The sequence below is a fragment of the Felis catus genome, chromosome F1, assembly GCF_018350175.1.
Source record: "Felis catus isolate Fca126 chromosome F1, F.catus_Fca126_mat1.0, whole genome shotgun sequence".
Taxonomy (NCBI): Eukaryota; Metazoa; Chordata; class Mammalia; order Carnivora; family Felidae; genus Felis; species Felis catus.
In genome coordinates, this window is record NC_058384.1 from 43,428,856 (window position 1) to 43,450,050 (window position 21,195).

Consider the following 21,195-nt stretch of genomic DNA (forward strand, 5'->3'; position numbering starts at 1 on the left):
GGTGATAGGAAAGCCTATGGGGGGAGAGCAGGAGGGAGGCCTGGAGTCAGGCCATCTCACCCCAGATCCTGAGCTGCCTCCATGGCACCATGAGGTGCAGACCAAGGGGTTTACCGCTGACATTCCCTATTTCCCCAGCTCGGTGAAGCACCCCGAAATGGACCTCCAAGACGTAAGTCCTCGGCAGGTACCAGCTCCAGCTCTTGGCGGCCCTCATAGATTCTAGTGGCTAGTCCCCCATTCTCATAACGGGAAGAACCTTTTTCAGACTGGCTGTACCCCTGAGGTTCCGACCATTTAAAAATACTTCAGTCCCATGCACAGATCAGGTACCATTTTGTGTGCTTGGAAAGTCCCCTCCCCCAACACACACACACACACACACACACACACACACACACACACACGGGGCTTTGGTTTCCTCTTGGAAAGTAGGGAGGGACCCCTCTTCTCAGGGAGAATGGAAGGGGACGGCACAGAAGTAACGTGGAAGGGGAAGACCAGACCAGGGCTGGACTTTGGAGTGGCTTCCTTAACATGCTGTTCCATCCCTCACAGGATCTGTGGTTCCTCCAGGATCTTCTAACAGTTACTTCAGCAGCTAACAGAACCGAAGTATGGGGTTCCAGAAGCAATAAGAAGGCACCCTTCCTCCCAGTCCGCTCACCAGGAACCACCCCTGGCCACAGGATGCCTCTAGCCGGGGTGGGAAGGCAAGGCTGGGCCAGCAGGGGGCAGCACCCTTGGGGCCTGAGGAAGGGACAAACACCCCTGTCCCTCGAAGACCCAGGGGCAGAGTCACTTCCTCCAGGAGGCTCCAACTGTTCCTGCCTCATTAGAATGAATGACACCATCACACAGGAAGTGCTGACTCCCCCACAGCCCTTGGTGGGGGGGGGGGCAGGTTTTCCTTTGTAGTCCCTGTGCTGGCACAGCTTTTCAAAATAACTGGAAATCAGAAAGGCGCTCTACGAGCCAGGAGGGGGCACGTCCTTCACGGCAAGACAGTGAGCGATCCCGTCCAACTTCAGGCAAGACAGAAGTGAACTTCGGCTGAGTGAATTGAGGCCAGGCACTAAGAGGTCAGCCCTTCCTAACACAGAGGAGACTAGGCACTGAGGAGGGCTGCCCTGTACTGGGAGTGAGGTGACCGGGCAGGAGGTGCTTTGGAGGCGGAACCCACAACAGCTGGTCGCCTGGGGCCCTATTTAGTCTGAGACAGTCAGAGGGACTATTTCATGGGGTCCCCTCTACCCATCAAGACACCCACCCACCCCACCCCTGCACCAGGTACCCGAGAGAATAGGAATATAGATTTTAATTGTTGTGCTGCTGCTGTTAACCAGAGTGCAGTTAATCCATCCTTCGTGGATTTGGATGCCACAGTGTACATGAGAAGGTTTTGCCCAGAAATGCGCTGGGGCCGCGGGTGATGAAAGGGCGAGGGGAGGGTGGCCGAAGGAGAAAGTGAGCGAGGGGAGGAGCGGGAAGCAGAGCCTGGGCTGGGCGTCTGCTGCTTCCGCATCGTCACTTTCCCGTCGAGGACCCGAGAGGCACGGGTCCTTCCTGGCCGAGGCTACTGACCTGGACCAGTCCCCGTGAACCTGACTCCAAGGCCAATTCTTGCTGAGGGGACGAGGGCTAGGGCAGGCCCACGGCTGACCACCAAATGGGGAAAGGATGTAGACCAAGGGAGAAGCGAGGGGTTTGGGACTCCTTGCGAACCTTCTCCGTTTTCCATCCCGAGGGACCCTCAAACTAGTTCAGAGCTGGGGAGAGGACAGTGATAGCAGCTGTCTTCGGCCCTGCCCACCCCCTACCCTGGACACGGGGGGAGGTGGAACTCACAGGAAGGGGAGGTAGCCAGTACTCCTGTGTCTTTCTCTGCCTGAGCAGGAAGGGGGGACTCTCCTCAGAGTTCAGCTGGCCTCCAGCTGGAGGCTGGCTGAGTCCCTGGGACTTCGCATGGTTTCCTGGGATGGGTAGGGTTTGGAGGCGGAGGGAGGTCCCTCAGAACCCCGGGGCCTGACCCCACTAGCTGCTGACAGGAGCTGACATCCTGGGAAGTCGCCCACACTGCTTTGATGAGACCATTCCTCTTGTGGGGAGTGGGCTGATCCGGTCCGGGGCACAGGCGCTGTGCTGAGAGCTAGGAGTCAGAGACACACAGGGCTTCCACTGCGTCGCTCAGACCCTGGTTGACGCCCCCCACAGCCAGGAGGCAGTTCTTGACGACAATGCTGGAGCAGGCGCAGCGGGGCGTGGGCATGGTGGGGAGGGCCTCCCACTTGTTCCTCCCGGGGTGGAGCGCCTCTGCTGTCTCCAGGACAGTGGGCTGGTTCCCTGAAAGCGCCAAGGGAACCGGACCTTACAAAGAAGTCCAGCCCCCAATCCATGCCCCCCCCCCCCCGGAATCCACAAGCAGAAGCCAAGGGACTTTAGTTCCTGGGCTGCAGAAACGCTCCTTCCCTACCCTGAGCCCTCGCTCTTGTCCGACAGCCACTTTGCCCCTCCTGCCTTCTCTCCGTCCTTCCGTCTCCTCCAGAGGAAGGCTTTCTTTCCCCACCCTCTGCTTTTACCAGAAGTTTCTCGTCACTGCTGCCTCTCTTTTGCCTTTTACTAAAAATCCACCCCCGTGGGTTTGTGAAGCCCAGCCGGGAAGAGGGGTTTTTGAATGATTTGGGAGAACGCGGTAGGCAGGCAGTGCGCAGGCAGCCGGTGCCTTCTCCTGCTCGGGCACGGTGTCAGCTGACAGCCTGGAAGCCTCATCCTTACCAAGTCCTCCGGCCACTATGACCCGTCCACTCAGAGCGCCGGCCACAAAGTCTGCCCGCCGCTTCCTGAGGAAGAACGAGCGTTCCATCTTCAGCCATCCCCCTGCGGGCCGTGGATCACGGCAGGATAAATTTAGAGAGAGTGAGACGCTGACCTCCCCCGCCAAGGACACACGGAGTCCCCAGAGCTCACATCCTGGGTGGGCGTCCACCCCATCTAGGCTTTGTGCTCAGGGCATAAACTACGCCTCCTGCTGTTTGAAATGGTGCACTCCGGGGCCTCTACACCCTCTCCCAGGCTTGCTACAGTCCAAGGAGCCATAATCCCCTACAACCAATCACCTTGTTCTAACCTCTGTTCTCAAGGTCTCTGAGCTGGAGAGGAGGTTAACTAGAGGCAGTGAGCGTGGGAGTCGGGATCCTTCTGTGTCTGCATCGGTGAAAAGCCGGAAAAGCCCTCCCTCACCGGGCCCTGCCTGAATGTCGTAAGAAGAGAAAATGGGAAAGGCTTTGATAAAAACAACCAGCTAACCCAGAGGAGGCCTGTCCAGAGGAGAGAATGCGATCCCAAGAGGAGGCTTGAGTGGAGAGGGCTGTTCGGACCCCTGAAAGGCTCGCCCCCCTGGATCAGCGGCCTGGGCGGGCGCATGGGATGGGGACTCAGCCAGAGGGGGGTGGGCGGCTAGAGGCTGGTGCCCTGCTCACCTTGTTCCATGTCGAACACGTCCATCGTCCGGAGGAACTTGGGCTGCCGGTAGAGCCGACCCTGCCTCAGGCCTCCCAGGCTGTACAAGTGGTCATCCAGGGTCACAAAGCTGGAGAAGGCCCGCTTACAGGGAATGTTGGGGAACTTGGTCCAGGAGCGAGTCTCGATGTCAAAAACCTCAAAGGCGTTGACTGCATACTTGGACTGTCGTCCCCCTGGAGGCCAGACCAGGGTTGGGAGGGTGGGGGGAGGGCAGGGGGGTTGGGCCAGAGTAAATCCCTGAGGGCGGGGGGCTGGGCTTCCCCTTTCCACGTTTACCCAACCACACAGGGAGCTCCCTGCGGGGTAAGGCATTGGTGATTGTCCCCAAGGAGATGCTCAGCACACAGACACTGACCGCTTCCTGTGGAAACTGACCCAAGGGAGAGAAGGAGGGATAGATGTGGGACAGATAACCTGTCCTTACCTAGCACATAGATCTTGGAGCCTCGGAGGAAGGAGGTGGCAGCATATCTCGGGGTGGGCATGGGTGCTAGTGACACCCACATGTCCTTGAGCATGTCATAGTGTTGGAGGTGGTTGTGCGGACGGAGGTCCAGGCCCATCCCGCCTGCCGCATACACTCGGTAATCTAAGGAGAAAGGCCACACACAACCCCTGGCTCAGCTCGCGCACACTATGAGACAGGCCCATCAGTAATGACCTACCAGGCCAGGCCCCATCAACCCCTCGCACACCAGCACGGAGGCCAGGCCAGGTTCCCAACCGATGCTGTGCCGGGGTGAGGTTGACGGAACCATGGAGAGTCTCTGCCATGGTTGAGCCTGAAGCCATGTCAGGCCTGAACGCCTCGATGTCCAGCCCGTGGCGGAGCCTCTCACAGGGTAGACTGCGGTGGAGTCGAGGCCTGGACAACCCTTTGCAGGTTTTGTCCCCTCTACACTCCTCTCCCTCCTGGGCAGCCAGAGGGGATGCCGAAGAGGAGGGGTAATCCTCTGATGTCCTCCATTAGTGGCCTGTTCCTTAGGCACTCCCTGCTTGGAACTCTCCAGACCCAGCAGGAGCCTTTGGAAATGAGGTCAGCCCTGCTGTCGCCGGCCCTGTGGGACCCTGGAGTGCTGCTGATTCTTCCTCTGTCTGCCATCCCCATGGGGGAATGCCATCCTCCTTCACACATGAGGAGGCTTGTGGGCTCCAGAAGACATCCTGAGCTAGATGGGATAGGGTTAGGGGTGAATGGGGGTGAGGCTTTGGAGGAGAGAAAAACGGCCCCTTTAAGGAACCCGGCCAGGGCAGCAAGCTGGGCACTCTGAGAGGAGAAGTGAGTTCTCTCCCTTTTTCTATTGCTCTTGGTTGCAGGTAGCCTTTCAAGGCACACCCCTGACACAGGGCATCAGAGAGGATGAGCGAGGCACCCGCGTTTCCCTGGGCCTCACCCCAGTGCCTCCTGCAGCCTATCAGAGACACAGCTTCCCCTCCTCCCCCAGCCCACAAGCCACTCTTCTTCCCGGGGACCCCCCCCTGCCCGGGATTCTATCTCCCAGTAGCTGGTCCTCACTGCTTCCAGCTCTAGGAGACCTTTATTCTGTAAGGGAATTGCAGGGAGACTACTATTTCCTTCTACTGAGTACTATTTCCAATCTTACTGAACAAGGGGAAAAAAAATCCTAACCTTAGCCTGAGGCCAGGAGACTGGCCTGCTAATATTAGAAGGACTTCCCTTACACAAGCTCCGCCTCTCCCATCCCTGTGTCACCTGAAACACACGTCCAGCCGACAGCCCTCATTCCCGCCACACCACCGCTCCTGTGTCAGCTCTTAATCATCCCTTCGGGTTCGCCTGGGTGTCCCTGAACCGCAAAGCGGGGCTGAGAGCACCGGCTCAGTACCGCCCAAGGTAGCTGCTCACCCTGTTCACCATGCGTTATGGAAATAATCCTTGTCGGTTTCTTCCAAATAGAGAATTTGGTCATCTGTGACCCCAGGCTCTGCTTCCGTGTCTGCCACACAGGCATGTGAAAGCTTATTAAACTAACTCCTGAACCCATTCAATGCCACAGTTAAGAGCCCAGACTCCATCATTACTCACCAGCTGTGTGACCTTGGGCAAATTATTTAACCTCTTTGGGCCCCACGTTGCTTCTCTTTAAAATGAGGATAATAATAGCACTTATCTCATCAGATAGGTTTTTGAAGATCAAAGGGGCTAAAATACATAAAGCACCCGTGGTAAGGATTCAATAAACGTTAGTTCTGTCTTTCAGCACCATTTACTGAAGCCTGGGAACAAAGGGATACCCTTTCCCTCTTTTTCCCCATGGGCCCTCCGGCTCTTATCCTTACTGATGGCCTGTGGAGGCCTCACTGGCCACTACCCTGAGGGATTCAGGCTTAGAGTTTCTCACTGGTCACCTTCATTGATCAGACTCCGACTTCTGAAAGTAGGGGCCAGACCTTCTGCCTCTTTCCTTCCTCCCTGGGACCTGGAAATGGGCCAGGGACACAGCAGACCCTCCAGAAATCCTGGCTCCTGATCTACAGTAGACCCCACAGGCAAATGGGATGGTTTTGCAAGAGAGGGAGGGAAGGTTGCATCCCGCCAAGGCTGTCGGTCTGAGCTGCACTTGGGGTCTTCTAATTCCTGTTGGACCATTTCCCATAAAACCCTTTGTGTTTCAGCCAAAGAACTTTTGGAGCCCGCTCTATGCTCTGGGCTGTACCAGGCCCAAGGAGAAAGAATGAGGGGTTTTGAGAAAGTGAAATGAAGATCCAGTAACCTCGTGGTCCCCCTTGAGAACTGCGAGGTGCTGTAGGAGCACAACCCTCAGGAACATTCTAGTCTCCATTCACTAGTATCTCTGAGACTCGGAGGCAGAAGGGGAGGTTGAGGGTAGTGGGAAAGGCCCCGCAATCAGGCCTCAAAGCCCCACCAGAGGGGCCTAGTGATGGTACAGGGATGCAGTGAACACCCCCAGGACCCCAAATATGTGTCTGGAGGTGGTGTCCCTCGAAGGCAGATTTCAGGGGATGAGGTGCTGTGGGTGGGAGGCTCCTCGTTCTGCTGAATGGAGGGGTCTGTGGAGACCCTGCACTAAGTCTCCAGCTCTCCTCTCTGGCCAGGCCTGCCCAGCTTGTTGGCAGGAGGCTGGTGGAGTGGAGTTCTGGCATCACATGAAATTACTAGACACTTCACCTACTGAGCTTGTTTTCCCATCTGTAAAATAAGGCCTGTGGGTCTCTAGTTTCCGTGTCTATTGTAGGGATCAAATGGGATCGGGATTGTGACAGTGGGCCCCCAACTCAGTGTTCGTTCCCATCCCTCTCCCCGTGGTCCCCCACGCCCTTCTCTCTTCCCTCCCTCAGCCCTGGCCCCACTCGCCTTTGGCCGTGACAGAAATGCCCATGGCGGCCTCACGCAGCACGCTCCTCTTCTTCCACTTGCCCTCATCGATGTTGTACATCTCCACGACCTTCAGGGGCAGCTGATTGGTGCCCACACCCCCGATCACCATGATCCGCTTCCCCAGGGCGGTGACGGCCACCCCGGCCCGGGCCGTGGGCAGGGGGGGCAGGGCGGTCCACTGGTCGGCCTCGGGGGAGTAGACCTCAAAGCAGTCCATGGGGATGCCGTTGTCGTCACATCCCCCGATGGCATAGACCTGCCCCCCGGTCTCCAGCAGGGAGCAGTAGACCCGGCGGCTGGGCAGCGGCGCCAGGCGCTTCCACTGGAAGTCCTTGACGTTAGGCACCTCCATGGCAGCCCCGGGGGCCCCGCCCGCCGCGCCCCAGTGCCCGCGGAGCGCCACGGCGCCGCGGGAGGTGCGAGCCCGGGGGGCCGCCCGCTACTCCGCGCCCCCTCTCGCCGCCTCCATCTGGCTCCCGTCCGCAGGCTCCCGCCCGACCCCGGGGCAAGGGCCCCGACGCCGGCCAGCGCTTCACAGTCCCTCCAGACTGCGCGGTCCGGCGGCGTCCGCGCCTGGCCCTGCGGGAGGGATGGGGCGAATCAAGGGCGGTCGGGGCCCCGCGCCCTCGCCCTCGCCTCCTCGCGCCGCCGGCGGGGCGGGCTGGCTCCCGGCTCCCAGGTCCCGGCCAACTTCAAAGGGAAGGCGGCCGAGGGCGCCACCCCGCGGCGGCATCGCGCCCCGCAGCGCGGTGTCCCCCGCCCCTCCCGGCCGGCGGCTCGGACACCCGCGGGGCGCACGGCGGGCGGGGGCTTTCCGGGGCTCGCGGCGCCCGGCAGCCTCCCGGCGGAACAAGGAGTTAACACCCCCGGGCGCCGCCGCCTCTCTCCCCCCACCCCCCCCGCCCCCGCTCCCCTGTCCGCGCCCTCCCGCCCACGCCCCCGCGCCACTTACACAGCCAGGCCCGAGGAGCGCGGCGGCGAGGCGCAGGCAGCGCATCACCCGGGAGCGGGGAGCCCCCCCAGGGCTGCGGGGAGCTGGGGACAGGGCGCGCTGTCCTTCCCCAGCCCGCACACCGCTGTCACACATGCAGACGAGGAGAAGGAACGAGCAGCGCGAAGGAGAAGCGGAGCCGCCCGGGAGGAGGAGGCCCGCCAGGCTGCTCCACGCACATCCCCGCCCGCAGCCGCCACACCTGTGCAGGAAGCCGCGTGCGCCCGGCGGCGGCGGCGGAGCAGGCCGTGACCTCTTTACATAAGCGCTGGCAGCGTCCGCCCGCGGGGGAGGGGAAGGGCCCCTCGGGGAGACGCTCACCTTGTCTACAGGGTCAGAGAGGCGGGGCACTGGAGCCAAGTACCCAGATGACAGGAACCAGACTCCTTCCAGCGTGGGGGTGGGCGGTCTGTGAGTGTTTGTTTTGGATGAAGAGGCGGAGAGTCCAATTACCCAGTTTATCTACAGTACACAGACCCAGTTCGTGACAGGCTGGCTCAATAGTCAGCTTTGCTTTGGGGGAGGTATTATCAAATGGTTTAACCTCATAGAAACAAGTTATGTGGGTGTGACCCGGGGAGACCTGCCCCGGGTGCACCCAAACATAACGTATACACCGACCTGCACACACGTAGGCAGAACTTGCACATCACCCTACCCTCTCTCACCCGGAAACTGACATATTCACGGAGTAACTGACAAAGGGGATACCTAACTGGAGACACCCACATAGACAAACACATAGGGGGACCCCCCCCCCACACACACACTCTCATCCCTTTTTCACACACCTTGGGAAGGGGAAACCCGGTTGTTCAATGTTGGCACTCAGCACCAACCCACAGGGCTTACCAAATAGTTTCTCCAAGCCACATTCTCAGCCTTTTCAGGACAGTAGACCCCGGGTAACACATCAGCCCATGACACCCGTGGGTCCCCTGGTCTAATGGACTTCTAGGCCCGATGGGGTCCTCCTTCTTGGTTCCCTTGAATAGAGTCAAGTCTCCAAACGCTCAGGTTTGGCAGTCTGACACCTGAGTTTGCATTCTGGCTCTGAAATTGTTTTACCACCCTGAGCCCCAATTTCCTTATATTATTTGAATTTATCTCTTTTTATTTGGAGATAAATTGTAGATTTACATGCAGGGGGAAGAAATAGCACCATTTACCCAGTTTCCCTCGAAGGTGACATTTTGCAAAACTTATAGTACAGTAATATCACAACCAGGATATGGAAATTGATCAGTGAAGGTACAGAACATTTTCACCACAAGACAAGGGTTCTTTGTGTTGCCTTTTTATACCCACACCTGCTTCCCTCCCACCTTTTGTTCTCCAGCCCCTGGCAACTACTACTCTGTTCTCCCTTTCCCTCATTTTGTGTTTTCAAGAATAGATTAGTTAGATAAATAGAATCATAAAGTATGTAACCTTTTGGGATTGACTAGGAACCCTACCTCCGCCCCCAACATAATTCTGTGGAATTTCATCCAGGTTGTTGCATGCGCCAGTAGGTCATTCCTTTTAATTTCTGAGTAGTGTTTCATGCTATGGATGGCTCCTGGTAGATTTTTGTGAGGATTAAATGAGATACTGTTTGTAAAACAGTTCAGTGTCTGACACATAGCAAGGGCTTGGTAAATCGCTGTTAAGACCATGGCCAGCAACTATTATCAACAAAATGCAGAAAAAAGGGAAACGGAACAAATACAAACTTTCGCCCCTTGTTTAGAAATGACTTCCTGTGAGAAACAGAAGTCACAACTCATCTTAATATCTTGTGTTCTTGGCTTAGAAATTGAACTGCCTTTTTTTGTTTGAATTCTCTGTGCTTACAACGTAAGCACCTCTAGAACCTTCAGAGGAAGGTTGTGTTCTGTTTTCTCTATTCAGTAAGAACTCATAAATTCCAAGAGAATGTGGTCTGAATTAATGAAGTTTTACAGGAAATGCCAACCGTTTCTCTTTCTTCCCAAGGATCCCAATCTGCCCAGAGGAATAGGGAACAGATCCTCGACCCCCAACTTGAACTGTGTTCAGAAGACCAGCACAGGGTGAGTAGGAAGACTGAAAGCCATAGGTTTCCTCAAAGGGTCTCGTGGGGGACCCGTCTTCAGTTTCTTTTGTCTACTGAGCCTTTTACCAAAGCAATGGGGCAAGGCTCCTGGAGTCCCCACCCACCCCAGCTGGGGCAGCTTACTAAGCAGTTATACACAGTTCCATATGATGTTGTGTTTGCAGAACTCCTCGAACTGACCTAAGTCCTCACACATCCATTTTCTTGTAATCTTAAAACAACCCTGGGAGAGATGACGGGGGCAGGTATCGGTTTCCACTTTTTACAGGTGAGGCAGCTGAGACTTAGTGAGGTGAAGTAGCGGACTTACGACCGTCCGAGGGCCGACACCAGGGTCTAGCTTGTGAATTCCGAATCTAACCCTCTTCCACTTTAACACCGTTAAATCACAAATGAAAGAATTGTGTGTTCCTAAGGACACCAAGCTTTTCAACTGTCACCTGGCTTCCGGCTTCTTGTCCAATTACACTGAAGGAGCCCAGGCCCCCAAAGGGTTCCGGCAACGGCTCTGCCCATTGCCATATTGTATGCTGGGCAGCATAACTGGGGAAGGACTGGAATCCAATCCCAGAATAGGCCCCCTTCCAGCCTAACGCTCATGTTCTGCAAGCACCGCCCTCCATGAGGACCGCGGGATCTAGGAACTCAGACCCTTGGAAAAGTACTGAGAATAGGAGGCCTTTCAGGTCGTGGCCTGATTGCTTGTTCTGGAAGTCCTGGCTTCTCTCCATCTCCCCAACTCCTTCCCCCATGGCTCTTCCTCTCAGCCAGGTGACATCCTTTAATCCTTACATTGAGTGCACATTGAGGAAACTTGTAACCTAGCAACCGCCACTTAAGATTCCCTGAGTCACGGGCGGTTTCCATGCCTGGGCAGAGTGCACCCAGCTGGGGCCTGAAGGGGCACCCAGCACAGGCGGGGAGTCCAGTGACCCCTTTGATTCCTCACCACCCCGTTCCACAGGGTGGCCATTTCCCTGTCGGGGAGTTCTTCCTCACGTCAAACCCAAATCCCTCTTGCTCTGAGACCTTGCAATCACATCAGGCCTGGGTTTCTCTTCTCTCTTAAAAAGGCTTTGACTCTTTGCCTTGGTCACAAGGTGGCACGGGGAGGGGAGAGAAGCAGGGGAAAGAAAGTTGATGAAAGCCTCTAATGATAAAGCCTTTGGTACTGTGGAGTCTTTCTTATGTGATATTGCTGCGTCAGACTTGTTGAAGGGGTGCTCAGCTCCAGAAAGAGTCACTCGGTATTTTTTTTTCCTAAAGTTGCACCTAGGATCTAGTACAGTCTCTTTTATACAGAATACAATGCACAGTTTGACTCGGTAGTGACTGGGTTTATTAGGTATTCAGCAGGGGCCCGCCGTCACCACCTTGGGGTAGCTCGTGGGGAAGCTGAGGGTGGGTAGGGACAATTTCGTCCCTGTTAACTAGCAGAGTCCCGGCGCGGCAGACTGTGGGTGGAGGAGGTAGGTAGGGCCACAAGGGACTGGGGGAATCCCAGGTGCAGGGTACATTTTGGGGAGACAGGAGAGGGGAGCTGTTTAGTTATTAGAAGCTAGAACAGCTCCTTCTCCCTCCTCGGAAATACAGTTTACCTTCCTGTTGGTGGCGGGGAAGAGGGGGGGGGGGGCGGGGGGGGGGTGGGCACCTGGACGCCCTCTGCAGGGTACCGTGAGGGCTGGAAAGATGCATCTTGAGTTCCTGGAGGCCGGGATCACCTTCTCTCCTTAGTTCTTTGTCTGCAGTGCCTCACAGGGCATGGGGTAGGGGAAAGTGTGTGGACTCTGGCATTAGGCAGACTGGGTCTGAATCCTGGCTCGGGCCCCTCAAGCTGTGTGACCGTGAAGAAGTCACTTATACCCCTGACTCTCAGTTCCTCATCTGGGAAAAGGGGAATAAGAAAATCTACTTTCTAGAGTTACGGGCGGAAAGAGATGCCTGGTGTAGATGCTGGGCATGTAGGAAGTAGTCTATAACGAGTAGACTTCGTTCCCCCCTGTGTGACGACAAGTTCCTGCACCCTGACTTTCTGCGTATCCAGACCGGTGAGCCCAGAGACAGCAGGTGCCCATTTCACACAGCAGGCATCTCACCGGGGTCCACGCTCCTGTGCCCCACCGTGTCGGGGCCTACGTCTTGGACAGGATTTCTACCCCCTGAGCGCACCGAAATCTCTCCCACTAACTAAATCGCATTCTGATCTGGAGAACAGCTGTCGCCCTTCCTGCAGAGAATCACCTTCTCATCCCTCACCAGAAGCCTGGCTGTGTTTAGGGGGTGGAAGTGACGATGGCTCATCCAATCAGAACTGAGGCTCCCTGTAGACCGAGGGAGGGGTAAATTCCTCCCCCACCCCGAAAAGCCTCCCTGGGGCGTCCCCCCGCCCCGTCCCAACAGCAGCCCAGAAGAAGGATTTAGGGCTCCAGAGGACTCGGCTGGAGATGATGTGACACAGGTGCCGGCAGTCGGAACCATAATCGGCCTCTGTTCACGTGGCACTGCCACCCGTGGGGTTGGCAGTCTGGGGTCCCGAGGAATGGCCTCCTCCTGACCCTGCAGCCTTGACTAGATGGGCGGTGGAATCGGCCACCTTCCTTCAGCCACCGGCCCTTCTCCCTCCTCCCCCAGGGCAGAGTGGGGGGCGGGGCGTGGGGCCCAGAGGGACTCAGTGGGTATCAGTTAAGGGGTGCATCTGATGGAAAGTGCGGCTCAGCTATGTGATGGTGGGATGGGGGGAAGGGATCATCCTGGTTTTCAGACTCAGGAGCTGCATGATTTAGAAGAGTCAGGAAGCTGCCCCCTCCTCTGCTGTTTCATGCATAGAGATGAGAAGGACAGGAGCAAGCGAGACCTTCTCTGAAAGACCTCGGCCCCTGCCCTGTGCTGACTGAGGAGGTCGTAAGAGGAAATGGGACTTGGAATAAAGCCTGAGGATCTGGGTTATAAAGAGGGAAGAACTTCAGAGGCCCAAGAGCCTCAGAAAATGGAAAGAGCAGCATGAGGTGGGAGGAGAGGCCGTGGCGTCACCTGCCCTGGGAGATACCGGAAATAGGTAAGACAGGGGACCAAGAGCCAGGAGACTTCTGTTCCAGCCACATTTTGCCCCAACTGGGCCGTGCACCTCCGGACCAGTCTGTAAAATTAGAAGGGAGAGAGAGGAAGAGCACAGCGGGCTTGAGGTGTCTCCCAGCTGGGTGTTCTTTACTCTGAGGGGTATCCGGGGTGTGAAGTCCCCCAGGAAGAGTCGCTTAGCCATGGTGACAAAGCAGCAGGCCCCAGAATGGACATCCTCACATTCTTCTGAGTGGCACACACGCAGGGGTCTGGCTCCATCGGCGCTCACGGGCACCGCCAGCCACCCCAGGTTCAGTCATCAGACGGGACTTAGTGAGGGCCCTTGCTTGGCTCGGCTGCTCACTTGCAACAGCTGCAGCTTTTGCTGACGGGCTGGCTCCTTGTGGGCACTGGGCACCCACTGGAGGCCTACCCATGTGTCCTCCTGGGTCCTGACAGTTCTGGGGAGCCTGTGGCCTTCCCACAGTCTGCCAGGACAAGAGGCAGAGGACTCAAGGGTTCAAGTCGTCCTGCTTCTGGCCTTTCCTCTAAATGCGAAAACGAGGGGTGCCTGGGTGGCTCAGTCGGTTAAGCCTTCCGCTCCTGCTTTTGGCTCAGGTCATGATCTCATGGTTCACGAGTTCAAGCCCCATGTTGGGGCTGGTAGTAGGGGGCCTGCTTGGGATTCTCTCTGTCCCTCGCTCTCTGCCCCTCCCCCACTCATGCGCACTCACACACTCTCTCTCTTTCTCTCTCTCAAAATAAATGAACTTTAAAAGTAGATAGATAGATGGGGCGCCTGGGTGGCTCAGTCGGTTAAGCGGCCGACTTCGACTCAGGTCACGATCTCGCGGTCCTTGAGTTCGAGCCCCGCGTCAGGCTCTGGGCTGATGGCTCAGAGCCTGGAGCCTGTTTCCGATTCTGTGTCTCCCTCTCTCTCTGCCCCTCCCCCGTTCATGCTCTGTCTCTCTCTGTCCCAAAAATAAATAAACGTTGAAAAAAAAATAGATAGATAGATAGATAGATAGATAGGGGCACCTGGGTGGCTCAGTCGGTTAAACGTCTGACTTCGGCTCAGGTCATGATCTCCTGGTTCATGGGTTCGAGCCCCGCGTCGGGCTCTGAATCGGAGCCCGGAGCCTGCTTCAGATTCTGTGTCTCCCTCTCTCTGTCCCTCCCCTGCTCATGCTGTCTCTCTCTCAAAAATAAACAAATGAACATAAAAAAATGTTTTTTAAATAAATGCGAAAATGTGCCTTTTTGTCCCAGGTCACCATGCGGGAGCCTGGCTGATCCCTGGGGCCAATGTAGGTGGCGGGAGGACGGTGCTTATACCCTGACCCTTCTAATGCGGAGGACAGCACAGCCTTTGTGGGGGCCTGGGCGGCTCTGCAGAGGGGCAGAGGGTGCAGGCTGGGAAGGCAGCAGCCACTCAAACACGGCTCCTTAAATGCCTATTAGTAAGTTAATATCGCCATTTCCAGAGCCAGCAACATCCTCCATTCTTCTTAATTAAAAAGAGCTCCATGTCCTGGCAGAGCTGAGAGAGGGCTCTGAATGATTTACACACCAGCCCCGCTGCTTCGGCTAGGAAATCAGCAAGGAAAATTGATTGGCAGATGGGCCAGCCTGCCTGTCACGAAGGGCACGCGTGTGCGCGCGGGAGGGGCGCGGTAAGGGGGGCTGGCTGTCCTGCTGACAGGCTCCGAGTGAGCAAAGCCAGCCACTCCCCCCAGTCCCATAGATCGCAGCCTTCTGCCAACAGAGGGGCAGAAGTAAGGGGCAGAAGGAACCAGAAGTAAGCTCTCCTGCTTCCTTCCTGCTGGGGTCCCTCATCCTGGCCAAACTATCTTTTTTAAAAAAAAACCTTCATTTATTTATTTTGAGAGCGAGGAGGGGAGCGGGCAGGGGAGGAGCAGAGAGAGAGAGAGGGAAAGAGAGAATCCCAAGCAGGCTCCAAACTATCAGCACAGAGCCTGAGGGGGGCTCGGTCTCTCTCGAAGCACGCTGGGGATCATGACCAGGGCCTGAATCAAGAGTCAGAAGCTTAACCGACTGAGTCCCCCCAGGCCTCCCAGGGGCAAAACTATCTTATCTGGAGGACAAAAGCTTGGGCTGTGAGGTGGTTGTCCCATTTCCACCCAGGAGAGAAAAGGGCCACTCCTTAGAGGCTCCCCTTATTTCCAGATGGAGGCTGCTCACCTGCTAAGGAACATTACTGGCTTCTATTTGGTTATTACTACTTACTTTGGGAGGAGCGTTTCTCAGGGCCTGCCTCTCCTTCTTTCTCTGCCTGTTAGCACCATTTTGTCCGAGCCTGATGGGATCCAAGGCTCCGGCCCCTTCATGGGGCTGGGAAGGGGCGGTGGGGGGCCCACAGGCTGGATTGCTGTGAGATGACACTAGAGAGCCAGGAGGTGAGAACAGTCACCCTCAGAGGCCCTGCCCCTCTTCGGCCTCTCCCTTCTGGCCAGGCCCAGGGGCAGCTTCTAAAACAGAGCGGGGGCGCCTGGGTGGCTCCGTCGGTTAAGCGTCCGACTTCGGCTCAGGTCATGAACTCGCGGTTTGTGGGTTCGAGGCCTGCGTCAGGCTCTGTGCTGACAGCTCGGAGCCGGGAGCCTGCTTTGGATTCTGTGTCTCCCTCTCTCTCAGCCCCTCCGCCGCTCATGCTCTGTCTCTCAAACATAAATAAATGTTAAAAAAAAAATTTTTTTTTTAATAAAAATAAATAAATAAAACAGAGAGGCCTCATTCTCCACACCACGCCTCTGCTCACCTCCAAGACCCCTTGATGGGTACCAGAGAGGCAGGGTCCAGTTCACCCTCCAGCTGGGAAGAGGGGCTGGTCCTCTACAGAGGTAGAGTGGCTTTCACTCTGGCACGGTCTCTCCTCACCCCTTCCCCTTCTTCCCTGTTGCTTCACATCACAAACGCATGGGCACACACGTACATGCATGTGCACAAGCACGTGCACGCACACAGGCCCTCCTCCCCAGAGGTTCTGGAGAAGGGGCCGGGCGGAGGCATGTTAAAGAAGAGGGGTGGGGACTGTGGAACAGACAGCCTCCAGTGCTCTGCTTTAACCCCCACCTCTCCCCGGAGCCCGGCAATCTGCCACAACAGTGAGGTTGCCATCTGGTGTGGTGACCTGTGTTCTCTGTGCTAAAGACAGAGAGGAGGTGGGGAGGCATGGCGGACTAGTTGCAAGAGCGCTCTGTGTGTGTCTCTAAGGACAGATGTCAGAGAGCCCAGGAAAGGGGGGAGACGGGCCAAGTCTCGGGTGAATCAGAGGGCCTGCCCGTCCTTACCAGCAGGCACTCCTGGGGTGGGCTGAGATGCCCGGGGAACCCTTGCCGCTCTCCTGGTTGGGGAGAGAGCAGCAGGGTCTGAGCCCTTGAACCCCCTTCTAGAACCCTGGTCTCAGGCTCCCAGGCTGGATCTCTTTCAAGTGTCACATTCCCCCTCCTCCCAGGGCTGGGCTCGGGCCTGTCACCAGGAGAATGTGTCGGCCGGCTCGGTGCCCAAGGAGCTACTGGTTCCTTCCTGGACATCACTGGGAAAAAGTAGAATGACACCTGTACTCGTGCCCTGACCTAATGGCTGGCACCCCAACAGAGACCAGCACCAGGGGCCCTATGTGTCCTTTTGTCCTTGGTGGTCCTGGCCCAGAAAGGGCTCGTTGCTTCCTTGGATGCCGTCCCTCTCCATTAGTCCCAGCCCTAGGAGTTATGTTCTGAGACGCCCCCTGGTGCAGACTCCACAAAATCACAGGTGAGGGTCTCTTGTCAAACCTTCGGGGAGCGATCACTTACAGACCAAACCCAGCCTGCCGCCTGTCTTTGTACAGCTAGTGATCTAAGAATGTTTTTTACATTTGTAGATGTTTGGGGGGGACCAAAACCCAAAGACAAATATTTTGTGATGCACAAAAGTTGTATGAAATTCACATTTCAGTGTCTATAAATAAAGTTATATTGGAACACAGCCACGCTCATTCACTTGTGTGGTGTCTGCGGCTGCTTTCCCACTACAACGGTGCAGTGGAGTGGTTGCAACAGAGAGCATATGGCCCGCCAGGCATGAAATATTTACTATCTGGCCCTTTACAGAAAGTGTTGGTGTTCCCCGACCCCTCGCCTAGGTTATTTGAAGGGAAAAGCGTGGATGCCACCTTTCTCTTGAGAACCTGCTTCTCACCTTGACCGGTTAAATTGGTCCAGCCGGATCTCGAGACGAGGGTAGGGAACTAACATTTGTTAGGCACCTACTGTATACCAGGCACGTTTTTCTGTTTATCGCATAATCTTTACAGCAATCTTGAGAGGAACGAGCACTAACAGCCGCTTACGTTGTGAAGGCGCGGAGGCTCCGAGGGCTTAGGAAATTGGCCAGGATCTTATAGCTACTCAGAAGAGGATCCTGGATTCAAACCCCAGTCTGGCTGTAGCCGAAGCCCGTATCCTCTCCAGGCCACCATGACTCTGAGATGACCTCCAGCAGCCCCCGAAGGGCCCACCCAAGTGGCTGCTGGTTTGGAGATCCACCCCCTGAACAAAGAGGGGAATTGAGACTCAGGCTTTAGGTGCCCGGACTTCTCCTCAGGCGCCCCGCGCCTGGTCTCTGGGTGAGGGGAGTGTGGTCCACAGGCAGCAACAAAGTGGCCCCAGTGGCGACTCCACATCGGCCCCTCCTCCCTCCTCCTGCCTGCTTCCTCCTCTCTTGCTATCTATTTTCATCACTTATTAGCTTTTCTTCAGGAAGGTTCAATTTGCATTTAAATAGAAAGCCTCCGGAATGGCCCTGATATAATGTTAAGGTGCTAATTACAGATTCATTCCTTTTTAAATATTAAGGCACTTCAGTTCATCTCAGGGGTGATGGAAGGCAGACTGAACGCTTGGTGTGGAGGGGTAATGGACGTTGAGCTGTTTACTGAGAAGCACTTACAACTCCCTGCCAGCAGAGGGCAGAGAGGAGGTGTTCTGCAGACCCATGGGGATAGTGTCTCGGGAGCCTAAAATCAACCCCCCAAAAAACCAGCCATAATCCACAGCAATTGTCTCACAGCAATAATCCTTGAAAGAAGCCAGAAGACGGCCAGCGGGATGGAAGCTGCTAGTGTGGGGCACAGGGACACCCTCAGGTTGCCGGTTTCGTGAATTGCTTGTAAGCATTGCAGGGCAGGACCCATGCCTGTCTTGGGCACACCTCTTTCCCATCACCGAGCCTGCGGTGGGTACTCCAAGAACCCTGAATGAATGACTGAATGAGTGAGTCCACCAACCAATCAATTATGAAAGAGATCATTCAGCTACTATTATGAGTCAGGCATTGTACTAGATGATTTTCACAAGCCTCCTCGTTAAATGATTTAGTCCTTTGCATTTCCCCCAGAGCCGTGTAGATGGTCCACGAATTCTCTTTCATCTTGAAGAACAGGACTTTGCATTTTACCTACTGATTTAAAATGTCATGTTCCCATGCGATGGTCAGTCACGATAGTAAGTAAGATCGGGAGGGAAGTCAAGTTTCAATATTCCCCTTTCATAGGTGAGGAAACAAACCTGGAAGCAGGTGAAGAGGTTAGCCTCAGAGCACCCAGGTGGGAGCTCAGCCAGGACCGGAACCCTGGTCTCAGGCTCCCAGCCTGGGTCTCTAACTTGCCCTTGGCCCCAAGTTGCTGGGGAGTCCAAAGTGCCGCCCAGCTTCTGACCAGGCTCCGTGCTTGGGCCCCAGGCAAGGTGCTCGCTCACTGAGCCGGCGGCCAGGAGGCCTCTCTTTTCCTGCCTCCGCACCTTGGCTTAGTGCTTCTCTGCTGCATACCTTCCTTCCTGCGTGTCAAAATCCTACTCATTCTTCAGGGCTCGGCCTCAATGCCACCTTCTCCAGGAGACTCACCCTATCCCTGCAGGTGACAGTAAGCTCTCCCGTGTTCCCATAGAACTTTCTGTAGGCGCCACTGTGTTAGTACTCAATGACTGCCTTGCACGGTAATAACCATCCCCGATATTCTTTACACGTTTTATAGGATTGAAAACATTTTTTTTAAGTTTACTTATTTATTTTGAGAGAGACAGAGCAAGTGCGATCGAGGGAGGGAGGGGCAGAGAGAGAGAGGGAGAGTCCCAAGCAGGCTCCCTACAGCCAGCGAAGAGCCTGAGACGGGGCTGGAAACTGACGCCCGGAGACCATGACCTGAGCTGAAACCAAGAGTCGGACACTCAACCGACTGAGCCACCCAGGCGCCCCTATAATTTCTCTAACAGTAATAATAGTTAACAAGTGTATGGCGGTTGTTACTGTCATGAACTGACCTAAATTTTATGAGTGTGTGCAAGTGGAATTTAGCCTGGAAGGGGCTAAGTGACCTGGCCAAGGTCATGCATCCAGAGTAGGGTACCGAACCCAGCGTGCCTGACCCGGGAGTCTTCATACCCATCTGTGTAGACGTCCTATCATTCCCACCAGATGGAAAGCATTTAAAAGCAGAAACCGTGTCACGGGTCATTCGTGTTGCTCTTCCAGAGCCAAGCACGACGACTTGTATGTAGTCAATATTGAATACCCGGAACTGAATTCAGCCCAGAAGCCCGAAGCCCTGGATATTGGCTGTATGTCAGTCATTCTGTGCCCTAGACACTGATCTTTGCATTTTACTATCTGGGTTAAAACCGGCTGGAAAGGAGCCCTGAACTTCAAAGCCGGAGAGGCACAGCTGAGGAAGAAAGGCGCTTTGAGACCCTCTCCTCTCCCCACTCTCCCCATCTCCTGCCAGCCTGTCTGGGCCGAGCCGTCCCCCCCCACCTCCCTCCCCACCCCGTTAGCCCACTGCCTGTCTCCCCAGCGGCAGGCACCACTCGGCACAGACAGATAGAAATGAAACTTACCTGACCCGGGGGGAAAAAGGATATCAGGTGATCATCTGCCAAAGACAAAGGAGGGGAAGGGGCTGCAGAGGGTCCCTCAGGGGTTGGCTCCGAGGCTCCTCCTAGGATCCCCAGGGTCCTGAGGGCTTCTTCCACAATTCACAAGTCCACGGCTGCTGCCTCTGGCCAAGGAGCTGGGATACAGCCGGGCCCGGCGGCAGAGGGCCCCACCCCAAACGCACGGAGGGAGGCTTGGGGACCCCTGAGCTCCAGGAGGCCTGACCCCCCACCGAGAGGACCCCAGCACACTGGCCAAAGCCCTGGCGTCTTTGCCTGCCTCCCCAGCGGCCGCGCCTGAGCCGCCAGGGCCCGCTCTGGAAGGGGAGAGGGTGAGGGGGCGGACACGCTCTCACACACAGACAATAACTGCCATGGAAACTAACCAACAAAAAGAAGATTTAGGGAGCCGGACTCCTCTGCCAGATGGGAGAGAATGGAAGCAAGAGAGAGTGGGGAGGGCGTTTCTGCACCGGGCAAAGGCCCACCTTGGCCCCAATCCATCGATGGCAGGTTTCCTCCCACTGGGGTGGGGGTGGGGGGCTGTGGGCAAAAGGCACCGGTGGTGGGGTGACCTTTTTGTGCCCCAAATAGCCACCCATGCATACCTTTGCCTTTCCATGCTTGGATGGGGCATCAGCGTTCAGAGAGGGTAAGCACCTCCCTCAGAAACACTCAGCATCGTTGGCAAGGCCAGAGGCGTTCTATCAGGTCAGGCTGAACCCTTCAGGGCAGTTTGGATCACTTTGCTTGGAGGGATGGCTCACAGAAGTTTCTTAGATGAAAAGTCCAGTATTTCAAGGGATTAAAAAAAAAACAAGGCTGCCTTTTAAGCCTGGCTTCCCCTGTCCAGGAAGTTAAGCAGAGCGTCTAGCCTAGAGAGAAAGCAGGCGAGCGGGACTGACACTACATGTGCTTCTCCTTTCTAGGACTTTGAGTTGTGGGAGGGGGGGGGGGGGCTGGGGAGATGGGGAGGCTGGGGGATGGGAGGGCGATCGTGCGATCGTCTCTCTGGAGGAAAAGAGGATGTAACGAGGGGAACATTTTTGTATTCTCTGAGCAGGTACTGTTGGGGTAAGAATGTAAACCGAACACCAGATATCCACTCCCCCAACTCTTTAGCTGTGAAACCAGGGGCAAGTTTCTTCGTCTGTAACATGGGACCAGTGAGGTTTCGGAGAGGGTTAAAGGGGGTATGTGTCTGATGCCCTTAGAACAGCGCCCGGCATATAGTGACGGCCATCGTTATTGCTGTTTTCAGTCT

At 55.9% G+C, this 21,195-nt stretch overlaps 1 protein-coding gene and 1 long non-coding RNA gene across 7 annotated transcripts in view; one reads left to right on the forward strand and one right to left on the reverse strand.

Annotated features, from left to right (window-relative positions):
- Positions 1–1,303: 1,303 nt before the first annotated feature.
- KLHDC8A (kelch domain containing 8A) lies at positions 1,304–20,253 on the reverse strand. Of its 6 annotated transcripts, none has more exons than XM_023247479.2 (7): positions 19,896–20,253; positions 8,196–8,283; positions 6,860–7,462; positions 3,947–4,111; positions 3,480–3,695; positions 2,776–2,877; positions 1,304–2,343 (listed from the first exon to the last, which is right to left on the reverse strand). In XM_023247479.2, exons 3-7 carry the CDS (start codon positions 7,233–7,235, stop codon positions 2,150–2,152), a joined length of 1,053 nt encoding a protein of 350 aa, XP_023103247.1. In that variant the 5' UTR covers positions 7,236–7,462; positions 8,196–8,283; positions 19,896–20,253; the 3' UTR covers positions 1,304–2,149. The 6 variants fall into 6 exon arrangements, with proteins under 6 accessions (XP_023103247.1, XP_044904638.1, XP_044904637.1 ...); XM_045048703.1 differs by having other exon boundaries at positions 7,836–8,283; XM_045048702.1 differs by having other exon boundaries at positions 7,836–8,336.
- The window catches only part of LOC123382754, a 34,760-nt gene continuing 23,397 nt past the window's right edge, over positions 9,833–21,195 (forward strand). The window contains exon 1 of the long non-coding RNA XR_006591634.1: positions 9,833–9,928. This is a non-coding gene — a long non-coding RNA (uncharacterized LOC123382754). The remainder of the gene's footprint in view (positions 9,929–21,195) is intronic.